The following is a 12,715-nucleotide window of genomic DNA, read 5'->3' as shown; positions in this document are numbered from 1 at the left end:
AAACTGCCATGCTCTATATAGGAATTTGAGAATGAGTGAACAAGTCAGCGATTTCGGACAAAGTAACAGAGCCAACAACGAAGGTTGTTTCCTGTGCTGGAGTCAACCCCAACTCTACAGGGCTAATCAGAGTTGAGGAATCCACTCTTCTGGAGTAGACTCCTATCACTAGTGAACACAGAGAGCCACTTCATAGTACTGAATTGAGTTCTCTTTTGCATCTGAAGGCAATGACACACCAAGCTGACGTCAAAGAACTAGCGGTGGTGAAAGCAGACTGTGTTGTCACCTCACATTGGCTATGTCTGGGCCAAAAAGCTGCACCTTAACACACCGCAAAGACTACAGGTGACTGCCAGCTAGCATGTGCATTTTGTGCCTGTGTGTAAGGAAATAACGGTCTATATCAGCAGGTATCAATAGTCTGTTTTCATCATTCACAAAGGGAAACCAAAACTAGGATTGCAGATATACAGTCCTAAAACATAGCAGGCTTGGTGTGTTACGACCCTTGTCACAGTTGGGTGGTTTAAAAACACTTGAATGAATAAGAGTATAGGCATATATTGTATCTCTAGCCAAAGGATGCCAGAAAAAAACAGATGCTGCGTTAGTAATTTTGTTCAATATTTTTTTATTTATAAAGAGTTGAGATCTGTCCTCAACTCTTTAGTGGGGTTGTGAATGTTAAAAGCATGGATCCACACTTCAAAAATACACCGTAAAAGAAATGCCATTTCAGGGTCCTTTGACATAGTTTCATTACAATTTGGGACACACTAATCCTAATCCAGAAAACTGAATAAGACAAACACAGTAGTATGCAAATTGAGATTTAGCATTAGTAACACTATACTAGCATAAAGGGCCATGGAATATTTTTTATGATTTATAATCTTCTGAATGTAGATCATTCCTATAATCATCAGCACAATAGATTTAAAAAAAAAACTCACCAACTTAACACTATATGACCTTTTTATTTTTAGGTCTCATTAGTTGTAGTTGTTGTGGCATTCTTTTCTAAACTAATTTAGTGCAGTCTAATTAATTGTGTTGTTTGGCTTTTTGTAGTAACTGTAAATTGCTAATTTCCCTCTTCCTAAATAACAAATACTATGTTAATTAAGTTTAATTACCGCTACGATTACTCTCAATGGCATATATGAATAATTCATGAGCACACACACACCTTGTAATTGCAGCAACCTAATTAGAGCTGTTTTGTGTTTTCCAAAGTAGGTCCTTCAGATCACTAACAGTATGTTTAGTTTTCTGCTGCGGTCATGTGACCATGATCTTTTTTCGGTGTGTTTGTGAATGTAACCGTGAGTGTTTTTGTATCATTGTGTATGTTATCTGATGGAGGGGACAATACGAGTGCAGCTGGCAGGAAGCAGCGGAGCGGGGCGCAGGTTGCAGAGCGGCCGTTTGGAGATCTCGGGGGGTTTGGACGTGTGACTGAAGCAGGACACTGATTCATATCTATATCTGATAGAGATGTACATTAGTGCTAGATGATGAGAGGACAGTGTAAAAGGAAAAACTTTTTTTATTTTATTAAAAAAGTATATTTTTAGAGCTGCGAAGTTGTCTAACTTTTTGTGGTGAGACTAGTTTTGTGGGCAAACATCGAATTATTCATCACAGATATTCGTTTTTATTGTTAACTTAAACTAAAACTATCCAAAAAAAAAAAATATTAGATGAAAAAACTTGAACGAAAATGAAAAATGTTGCCTTTGCAAATAACTAAAATAAATGTTAAAAGTTCTAAAGTTACTAAAACTGAATTTAAAAAAAAAACATACAGAAATATTTACTAAACAAAATTATTAAAAAAAGGAAAACTGAAACTATAAAGCAAATTAAAAATGTGCAAAAGTGACCAGTTTTACAGCTGTAGATAAGTTGCAATGTACCTGGGACATTCCGTTAAGGAATGAAAATGAGTGACTCAAGGGAGAGAGCAGGAAGGAAGAAGAGTGATTAAAAGAAACTAAAGGAATGGATAGAGTGACTAATGAGAAAGACTAGAAGGTCATCAGGGCGTAGAGATCCCTTAAGAATGTAAATACACACAGCTGACCGCTTCAGTCCTCACATGCTCCTGCTCCGCCGAAAGCTTCATAATCGTTAAACACAGTATCATAAGTTTCACTGATTGCTTTATCGTTTTCACTTGAGCGCACTGAGACTATGCAGCTCTCGCTTTTCCCTATTTACTGCACAAGGAGTCATTCTTGTGGATTAATTGTCTGCTTTCCATGGGCCACGTTTATCCAAGCATGTACTTTTGTCCACTCTGTTTTTGTGGAACAAGCACACTGTGTTAATGAGGATGTGTGGTTGCAGATGAGGTAGTAGATGAGGTCAGCATTTCCTTTGTGCTGTTTCCTGTGTTTCTGTGGATCTGTGTGTGCCTGTGAGGGTTGTGTGATGTAACGCAAGTTTATTATCGGGTATTTTGAAAATGGTCTTGCTTTGGCAGATTTGCATGACCTAAAATCTTAAATGAGTTGATTCTAAAATGAGGTATGCACAGTTCAGGGAAAAAGCTTGCTTTTGTCAGAACAAAGGCTTTGTTGTTGGATGCCACAATGTCATGTCTAACTTCTCCATGGAAAGAGGCTTTGATCGGGATCATCACACACATCAAATATCCTGCCCCTGCGACTGCAACTGCACTTGAACCAAACAGAGAGACCAAATGTGATTAAGGGTTTAGGGATTTCTGCCCGGAGATTTGGAGCTCTGCTGGGTTCCAGGCTCAATGCTGGCATTCCATCCTATTCTGCTCCAGACTCCACAGAGAAGCTCTGTGATTCCCAGGGGATTCACACCTCGCCGCTAATCCTTTCCGGTGGCGCTATTAAGACTTATCATAACGAGATTTCAGCCACCAGCCACCTCGCTGTGGAATTTGATTAGAAACACCTGCAGAAAAGAGATGCACTATTCTCTCACTGTCAAGATCAAAGACTGAGCAAGAGTGAGAGAGCTGCGCGTGTTTTAACCATCCGTTAGTGCAGGGCAGAACATATGTCAAATGTGTAATACAGGGACTTTCAAACTGGGGGCTGCAAGGGAGTGCTATGGGGTCTGTGGAAAGGTTTACAAATAATGGGGGGGAAATGAAAAGTGCAAAAATAGATAATTATTATATTATAAACTTAAAAATTGTAAGCAAAAATTTGATTCTGAAAAACAACCACAATGACAAAAACACATTTGACTACTGTATTAGTATATAAATAATGCTGAAATATTGCTGTCTGCATGGTGTCTGGTTAAAAAAAAATACACAATAGATAATATAATAAAAAATATTTTAAAACATTTACAGAATTTGACAGTGTCGTGCTACGTTCTAAAGACTGGTCTGAAATCATGATATTAATCAAAATGATTTAATTCTATTGACAGCCATTTTGTATGTTTCTAACAGTACTTTGTATTATTTCTTTCCACAATTAATGTCAACCAAATATTTTTCAGATAATATTCTCTACACACTGTTTTATCACAGTATAAATTTTGTATAGCTGCCTGTGCCTAATATATATTTTAGAAAGGGGTTATGGGGTAAATTATATTTGTCATTGAAATGCATAAAATATCAAACAAACAGCACTAGTATACTCTGTAATCAAATTGTTTCACAAAAAGATGTTTCAAATGATTAGATATTATATAATAGGGCCTTTGTACATAATATTTAAGGGTATTAAGACCTATTCACCTCTAAAACACAGCAAAACAAAACCAGAGTGAATACTTCTGAGATCTCAGACTGCGATGAGGAGGATCAGAGAGGAGTGAGATCTGGAGGTCGGGTCTCTCCGGCAGGTTTTGAAGTTTGCAGGGTTGTGCGGGGCCGGTCCTAAGGGGATCTTCTCATTATTTTATCACAGTCTGTGGGAGAATGTTCAGGGTTATGATTGGGTTAGTTTGTTTGTATGAGGTGCAGAATGTACTGAGGCTCTGTGAGTGGTTTGGAGGCTATGCAGCTCATTTTAGGGTAACAGTTGGAATCTGGTTGGGAATGATGTAGGTTGGGTTTAACAAAGGGTGAGGATTGGCTTTGAGGAGGGGGTGGAATTAGTTGAAGCGAGTTCAGAAAGAGTGAAGTGATCCATGATGATCTCAGTCAGCACGATTGTCTTGACATTGTCTTTTTGTGGTCTTGGACTTTCTCAAGAATCTGATTTGGGCTAAATCATTTCCCCTCACATGTGACAGATTTATTTTTGTTTGAACAGCTAAAATCACAGACTGAATTCAGATTAAATCTGGCATTTTCAAATTTGAAAATGGAAATGGATCTGTATCTTGATTTTGATTATTTATTTACTGGCAATGTGCCTTCAGTGTGATGAGTTAGTTTGCAATTATGTGTATTTTTCTAAGTGACATATAGTTGTGCCGTTTAACTGAGCCTGAATGTCTTCACACACTTCATGATGCACCTTGTCCTATATAAACCCTTTTGTAAGTTTTATTAAATGTTATTAGTATTATTTTGTCGTAGTTGAGGTTTATTAGCATTTAAGGACTGATTGTTGTGCACTGCAGCAGAGCCACAGAGCAGTCAGCTGGATTGGCATCGGGAACATACTTCATAAGAAGCGCTGAGGCAGAAATACCTGATAGCCACGTTAGTGGAACCATGTGCGTAAGCACTCGCAGAGAACCGCCCTGGAAACTGTTACTCTCAGCGAGTCACGCTATCCTCCTTTCTCCCCTCTCTCAAACTTTCTGTTTCATCTCCTTCACAGCACTGTTTTATCCAAGTATTCTGCTATTAATATCCACATTCGCGGCTGCGACAGAAAGATTCCTTTTGCCGTGTCAATATGCACCTGGATTTATTTAGAGGATACACAGAGGAATAGAGCAGAATCTCCCCTCCGACCCAACCTCTTGACAATAGGCGTTTAGTCATCTAGATTCATAATTTCCCCTAAAGGTTTATTCCAATGAGGTCCATGTTTACTGTATGTAACCAAGAATACAATTTTTACTTTTTAAATTAATTTGAACTTTTAACAAAAAAAAATTCTTCATAACTTAATGATTAAATTATGAGTTTGGAAATTTGGTATGGTAGCACTACTTGTATTGATGTCTGCCTTGGATTATTTGCTTTTGCTTGTATTGCTCCCATTAATAAACCACGTTGATTAAGAACATATCAAAAATTTGGGCACACTTGACTGAATTTACTAAATTTACTATTTACAAGTCTAACATTATATTATATTATATTATATTATATTATATTATATTATATTATATTATATTATATTATATTATATTATACTTTTTTTTTAATTTGGGTCAATTACTAAAGGAAAAGCAGCCAACAAGTGTCCAGCACACAAGTGAACTCCTTCAATAATTTAAAAAGCATCCCAGGCTGCACCTCATGAAGCTGGTTGAGTGAATGTCTAAAATGAGGAATATTTGAAATCTAGTCAAAGGGTGGTGATTTTTGAAGAAGCTCGAATATAGGAGATACTAGGGCCGTCCTTAGGGTGGTGCAACTGGTGAAAAAGACGATCGCGAATGGAACGAGGGGACCCCCCAAAGGACAAACGCAAATGGACCGACCAATGGAGGTCCCGCTTCCTTCAACTTACACTTGGCCCTGAACAATGCTTGGGACAGCCCTAAGATATCCATACTTCAATTGTGTTGCTACACAGTTTTTGACAATTTGACTTTTCTAATGTTCTAAAATGTGAAACCATTTGACTTGTAGTTAATATAAGAGGTTGATAATGAATTGACCATTCAAGTATTCACCCAAAAATGAAATCTTCCTCACAGAGCGAAACTTGTCTATGCCCAAGAACATTGTGATGGGATGTTTGGGACAACAAAAACGCTGTCCTCCCGTGCTGAAGTCTGCTACTTTGACTTCATCAGAATTCAAACCTCAGCTAAAATGGCATGTGGGGGGCTGCATGTGGATGAGTGAGCAGAACAGGGAATGTCTTATGAGAAGTTTGAGTCAGAATGGGGCTGGCTTTCTCATAGCCTGTCTGTCCCTGTGGTAAAGAGGTCATTGGGATGCCAGTGCAGTCAGGGCGGTCTGATCTCTCCTGGCGACTCAGACTGTGTGTTTCTCCTGCATGTGGCTCTTTGAAGTGCATTGGGAGTGTTTTCTGAAGTGCACTGGGGGTGTGTGTAATTGATTGGACTGGCAGGCTTTTTGCAGATTATTCCACATGGTGAGACTGCTCTTAGCACACAGCAGCAGGCTATATATATACTCAATGTCCATCCGCAAATTAAACCCTGACACACTGATTCACAGACACATTACCAATAACTGCTAATGCTTGCTTATCTCTATTTAATTGACCACCACCATTGTTCCCATTTGTTTTCCCATTATGACGATTATAAAAAAAAAATTCAATTACTTATTCATTTTTTTAAATACCACACATAAAATGAAGATGGATATCCTATCTTAAGATGAGCATGAGCGTTATACATTGTAACCCAATTTATTTTCTATATGGGGTCAAAAAAGACCCCTAAAAAGTGACTTTATTCCCACACTAACATACAACCAGATATCGTTCCAGTTTAGTTTTAAGTGTGTAGATATAGTAAGTCTGAGAAAAGTCATCAAGATGATGCCATTTTGATGAAGGGAACTTTTATTCTTTTTTTTTAAGTTTAAGTTTTTTTTATTATGGTCACGAATGACCCAAACAGCACACAAGAGTTAAAGTGTACTATATAGATAGCCTCAAAGCTAACAGACATGGACTAAACTTACGTGGTCTTTAACCCCAAATTGCTGTAATAACTCAAAGCACTTAATCTGAACAACCTGGAATAAGACCATGATCTCATTCTGTGGCAACATTGTGTAAAAGTTACACACTCTTAGAAAAAAGGTATAAAAGCTGGGGTGGTACCCTTTCAAAAGGTACTAATATGTACACTTTAGGTAGTGAAATGTACCTTTAACTCAATAATTTTCACAAAAATGTCATGCCCCCCAGAATATTTTGTTGTATGAATATCTGAACATGCAATATATCAAAAGCAGGAATAGATAGTATTCTTGCTTCATGCATTCCTTTTTTATCAACACAAAAAGCTGAGAATTTTTTATTTTTTTTTGTCAAAGACTACATCCAGATCTGTTCTACTAATATGCATCCTTTATGGGTAAATAAGGTACAAATGTATACCTTTTGAAAAGGTACCGCCCCAGTGACAGCTTTTATACCTTTTTTCTGAAAGTGCAAGGAGAAAATTTGTGTGGCGACGTCTAAAAATGTGTGATTCTTTTGTCAGAAAACTGTTGTTATAAACTTTATTTTACAGGTTACATGACAATCAGCCCATTTAGGCGATATTTTTCCTCATCTTCCTGCTTTTCTCTCTACAGAGTGTGTATCCTGGGCGTGTGTTCGCCATGGCTCTAGTTCAGGCGCTGCCTGTGCCCACTGATCACCCAAAGCCCAGCGCTGATATCCAGCAGTGCTGCTCAGTGTCTCACTCCCCCTCCATAGCTGAGGCAGGCACCATGGGTTCCGTCAGCAGCCTGATCTCTGGACGTACCTACCAGGAGCGCCACTGCCGAGCCGCCAGCGACTTTGGTGCCAAGTATCGCAAACCCACACCCGCTATAAGCTGTTTCCGACAGCAAGAGGGCACACTGCGCAGCGCCAGCTCACAGGAGCAGCTTCTCACCAGCCAGCCTCCTCTACCTGCTAAGAACAAATCCTCTGCCCTCATCTCTGCTGGCAATGGCAACTATGGCTATTTGTGTGACGAGCCAGTGGGCGACTGGAATGATAACCATGTGACCACGTGCAGCCCATCCAGTGATACTGAAGAGCCTCCTGATAACAGAGGCATGAATGGTAATATTGGTGGTCCTCCGCCCAAACTCGTCCCAGTGTCAGGCAGACTGGAAAAGGTGAGTCTGGTGGTGCTTGGGAGGTAAACATTAAAAAAATACAATAAACATTTTTAAATTAGTGACACAACATCTTTTTATATTTATAATAAATGTAAACTTGTGCCATTAGAGTATTACACTTATGGAAGAAGTCTATGGATAAGGCTTACCAAAATAAACATAAAACACTGTGTTTTAAACATGTATGTTCCCATATAGTGTGACATAATCACTTACTACCGCTTATCAAGTTGTTCATCTGTAAAGGCAGTAACTTTCACGACACATGCAAGGGTACTATAAAGGGACTACTCCCATAGAGAAATAGTCTCAACTCACAGAAATGACATCTGTTCCGCATAACCCTCTGGCTAACAAAGGATGACTTGAAAAATAATGAACACAAGTGCTTAAAGGGGTCATATGATGCTTTTTTAATGTTTTACTTTTCCCTTAGTGTGTAATGTATCTGTTTGTGCATGTATACGATCTGCAAAGGTACAAAGCTCATAGTTGCCCGCAAAGAGATTTATTCGATCTAACAGAGAACACTGTTTAAAATACCTTGACCGAAGTCCAGATATTACTTCCTCAAACGTCTACGTCACAATGTGAAATATTAGCATGATGCCGATCCAAAGGCATATGCAAAGAGAGAAGACGAGGCTTCTGTGAATTGTAGTTCTGTTGCCTTTTCGTTGCGTCAAATGGCGTCATTTTTACAGAGGACAGCTTCCTGAACCTGGGAGAGTACAATGCACATCAGCTATATACAAAGACTACTTACCAATGAGAAACATTCTACTCAAGTCATGCTTGCAAAGTTGGTTCCAATCTATCGGCTTGATTTATCCGCATTTTCAGAATCCGACTCGGGCTCAAACTGAAAAACCACTAAAACCTTCGATGTTATTAACTGTTTACAATTGCTTAAAGCCTTGGAAGCTTAAGCTCGCATTTATGGTAAGGGGCTTTACTTTTCTGACACATGCTGGGTACCATATAGATGTCCATTGAAAGTGCATTAATGTTAATGCAACAGTCTTTGAACCATTTCTTTAAATAACTCCATCATATCATTGTCGAGGTCTCATTAATTTGTTTTAGAAGAAATGAAAGAAGGTTTTGCTGATGCTCATTTCACACAGTGGGTAGTACATCTAATTGGCTATTAATTTTTATTGACCGAGGAGAGCCTTTAATCACTGCAATACATCAATATGCCCATCACTCTACACATTTAACATCTAATTTACACTCAGTTATGTTGGTGGCTTCACTCACTTCATTCGCCATTCAAAAGTTTGGGGTCAGTAAGTTCATCAATTCATGGGGTCATTCATTTTTAAATAAATTAATAATTATTAAACCAAAGACACATTCAAAGTGACAGTAAAGGCATTTCTAATGTTACAAAAGAATTCTGTTCTTTTGAACTTTCTATTCATCAAAGATTTTGAAAATAATATATCACTGTTTCCACAAAAATATTAAGCAGCACAATTGTTTTCAACATTGATGATAATAATAATAATGTTTCTTGAGAACCAAATCAGCATATTAGAATAATTTCTGAAAGATCATGTGACACGAGAAGAGAGTAATAGCTGCTGAAAATTCAGCATTGCTATCACAGGAATAAAATAAAATGTTAATATATGTATAAGGAAACACTGTTTTACATGAACCATTTACTTTTGATTACAGAGTATGGAGAAGATACTGATCCGTCCCACTGCCTTTAAGCCTGTCGTGCCCAAAAATCGCAACTCTGTGCAGTACCTGCCTCCGCGGTCAGGGGGCAGTCTGTCTGAAAGCCAGGGCAGCCTCAACCTCTTACTTCCTGGCAATGGAGCGGGGTTGGGTTGTCAGGAAAAGCGCAACTCTTACAGTGGGGGACGCAACGCACGGAGTAGCCAGTCCGTCACTATGTCCGACTCAGGCCGCAACTCCCTTTCTAGCCTACCCACTTACAGCAGCACAGGGTACAGCCTGGCACAGAGTGAAGTACCCACTGGGCACATGGAAACCGCACGCTCCGGTGGTGGCCATGGACACTCTAACTCCGACAGCGGTCGGTCATCATCCAGTAAGAGTACAGGGTCTTTAAGTGGGCGTGGCCAACCCCTCTCAGACAGCGGATCATGTGGCCGCTCCCCGGCTCCAGGAGAAGGTTATGAAGGCGTCATTCGGGATCTTGAGGAGAAGCTGAGGGAAAGAGACCTGGAGCTGCAGCAACTTAGGGACAACCTGGATGAGAATGAGGCAGCCATCTGTCAGGTGACAATCACTGTTTTCTACCATTTATTAGTGTCATTTGACAGGGAATTGTAAGATACAGTGTATACAACCTAAGTCAATTCATGTGTCTTCTCCATGCAGGTGTATGAGGAGAAACAGAAGCGCTGCGAGCAAGAGTTGGAGGACCTCCGGCAGAGCTGTGCATCGAAGATGAAGCAGGTGCAGCTGAAGGCACAACGGGCGCAACAGGTTCTGCAGTTGCAGGTGTTTCAGCTGCAACAGGAGAAGAAGAAATTACAGGAGGACTTCTCTCAACTGCTACAAGAACGGGAGGCGTTGGAGAAGAGATGTGCCTCTTTTGAGAGGGAGCAGACTCAACTAGGCCCTCGTCTAGAAGAGACAAAGTGGGAGGTGAGAACTTCTTTAGCCGTGTGGATCTAGCATTGAGTAATTACTACAGGTACATTCAATGAATTTGAATGTTTCTGTCTCACAGGTGTGTCAGAAGTCAGGTGAGATTTCTCTGCTGAAGCAGCAGCTGAAGGACTTACAGGCGGATCTTGGTCAGAAGGCCAGCGAGATTGTTGCTTTGAAGGCCCAGTTGAGAGAGGCTCGTTCTGAGCTTCAGGCTAGCCAGACTCGCTCACAGGAAGCCCACGCCACAGCCCGCACTCGCACACTTGAACTCGAGGTTTGCGAGAATGAGCTACAGCGCCGTAAGAGCGAAGCGGAGCTCCTGCGGGAGAAGATGGGCCGTTTGGAGGAAGAGTCCATCCGTCTTAAAGAGGCTTTGGCGGTGCCTACGTCCCAAGCTCTTCCTTCTAAAGGCCAGTGCATGAGCTTGCCCCTGCCCCAAAGCCGTGGGGTGATCACTCACGGGATCAGCCCTGCTTTCCGGGACAACAACAGCGAAGAGCAGCTTCTAGCATATGATAGTGATGAAGCGAAGGTGCAGCGCCAGAGCGTGGACATGCTTCACGGTCTCCGTCAGCAGGTGGACCGACTGCGCGCAGAGCTGATGTACGAGAGGAGGCGGAGCGAGGACCAGCTGGAGGGCTTTGACGAGGAACGCAGGGTGTGGCAAGAGGAGAAAGACAAGGTGATCCGTTACCAGAAGCAGCTGCAGCAGAACTACATCCAGATGTACCGCAGAAACCGTGACCTGGAGCGTGTGATGAGGGAACTTAGTCTGGAGCTGGAGAACAGGGACATGGAGGAGTTTGACATGCGTAGCAACGAGATCCATTTTGAGGAGATCACTGCCACTGAAATCTAACTCTGCCCTCCAAAAATACATCTCCACTGTGCTTGTGTGAGGAGCACCAGTCTTTCTGCCGTGTCATTTGGCATGCTTCTCTACACTATTTCAAAAAGACTTGTGTTCAAGGCAAGTTATTGTTGTGATGTCCGCAGAGGCCAATAAAACAGGGAATGTTTGTATTTAGACATCTTTATTATCACTTCCTGCCTCAGAAACCTGTGAGGGACTACAGATGAATGTAAAATGACTGTGAACAGCAGTTAAATGATGCCATTGATGAAGGGAAGGATGTCCTAAAAAATGGTGCTTTGTTGCTGACAAACCCCTATAGTACAACTAGGGCTGTAATTAAGTTCAATGAATTAAAAGAACGATCACATAGGAAGTTCACAAAAGACGTGTTTTTCTGTTGAAAAATGTAACTACACATTTGAACAGAATACAGAGCTACAAGAAATTGAAACGAGCAGCAAGATGAGACGTAACGGCCAAAGATGTTTGTAGTGTAGAGAGAACACTAGAATGCGTCCTTTGTGAACTACCTTGGACAGATTGACAAACCCATTTGCTAAACGGGTTGCTGTGGACTGTAGACCAAGGATTGGCTTATATTCAATTATATGAAGAAACAGATCAAACATACAGTATATGAAACTGTCTATTCAATACTTTACTCGCTTGCTACAATAATGTAACATTTTCATTTGGAAATTTTTCTTAGCAAATATTGATGTATGCGGTTATTTGCGATTCATTTGATTACATTAAAATTGATTGGCACTTTGCAGCCTTAATTACAATATTTTCATACTGAATACCTTACACACAATCAGAAAAGACTGTCTCAGCAAAGAAATATACTGAAATGGCTATGAGATTGAAGAACTGATAGGAAGAAATACAGCATGTAGGGTAAGGGTTTCATGGAGTTTATCATATCCTATAATGGAAAGAGCACAATCCTCGCCTCGCCCATTGTACCAGCATTAACACTGATGGGAAGAGATTTGGGATACGTTCAGACTGCAGGTAAATGAAGCCCCAAATCTGATTTTTTTGCTCACATGTGACCCTCATCTGTTTTTGTCATGACAGTGTGAACAGAACAAACCACATGGAATCTGATCTTTTCAATTCCGATTTGTGCCACTTCCATATGTGGTCCTAAATCCGATACAGGTCAGATGTTTTACAATACGACACAGTCTGTTCACAGTCTGAACAGTCACATAGGTATTAATGTGACTTTTACGTTACTCTAAATTGACATTCGTCACAAT

At 40.3% G+C, this 12,715-nt stretch overlaps 1 protein-coding gene across 3 annotated transcripts in view; it reads left to right on the top strand.

Annotated features, from left to right (window-relative positions):
- The window catches only part of lzts2a (leucine zipper, putative tumor suppressor 2a), a 59,647-nt gene extending 47,372 nt beyond the window's left edge, over window positions 1-12,275 (top strand). For all 3 annotated transcript variants that reach the window (XM_084391847.1, XM_084391849.1, XM_084391848.1), the window contains 4 exons: window positions 7,418-7,951; window positions 9,641-10,213; window positions 10,316-10,585; window positions 10,671-12,275. In XM_084391847.1, the coding sequence (XP_084247973.1) occupies window positions 7,445-7,951; window positions 9,641-10,213; window positions 10,316-10,585; window positions 10,671-11,450 (2,130 nt within the window). In that variant the 5' untranslated portion in view covers window positions 7,418-7,444 and the 3' untranslated portion in view covers window positions 11,451-12,275. The remainder of the gene's footprint in view (window positions 1-7,417; window positions 7,952-9,640; window positions 10,214-10,315; window positions 10,586-10,670) is intronic.
- The last annotated feature ends 440 nt before the right edge of the window (window positions 12,276-12,715 follow it).

This window comes from Rutilus rutilus (genome assembly GCF_951802725.1).
Source record: "Rutilus rutilus genome assembly, chromosome: 20".
Classification (NCBI taxonomy): domain Eukaryota; kingdom Metazoa; phylum Chordata; class Actinopteri; order Cypriniformes; family Leuciscidae; genus Rutilus; species Rutilus rutilus.
The sequence above is the reverse complement of the archived record's forward strand: the minus strand, read 5'-3'. Positions and strand labels throughout refer to the sequence as shown.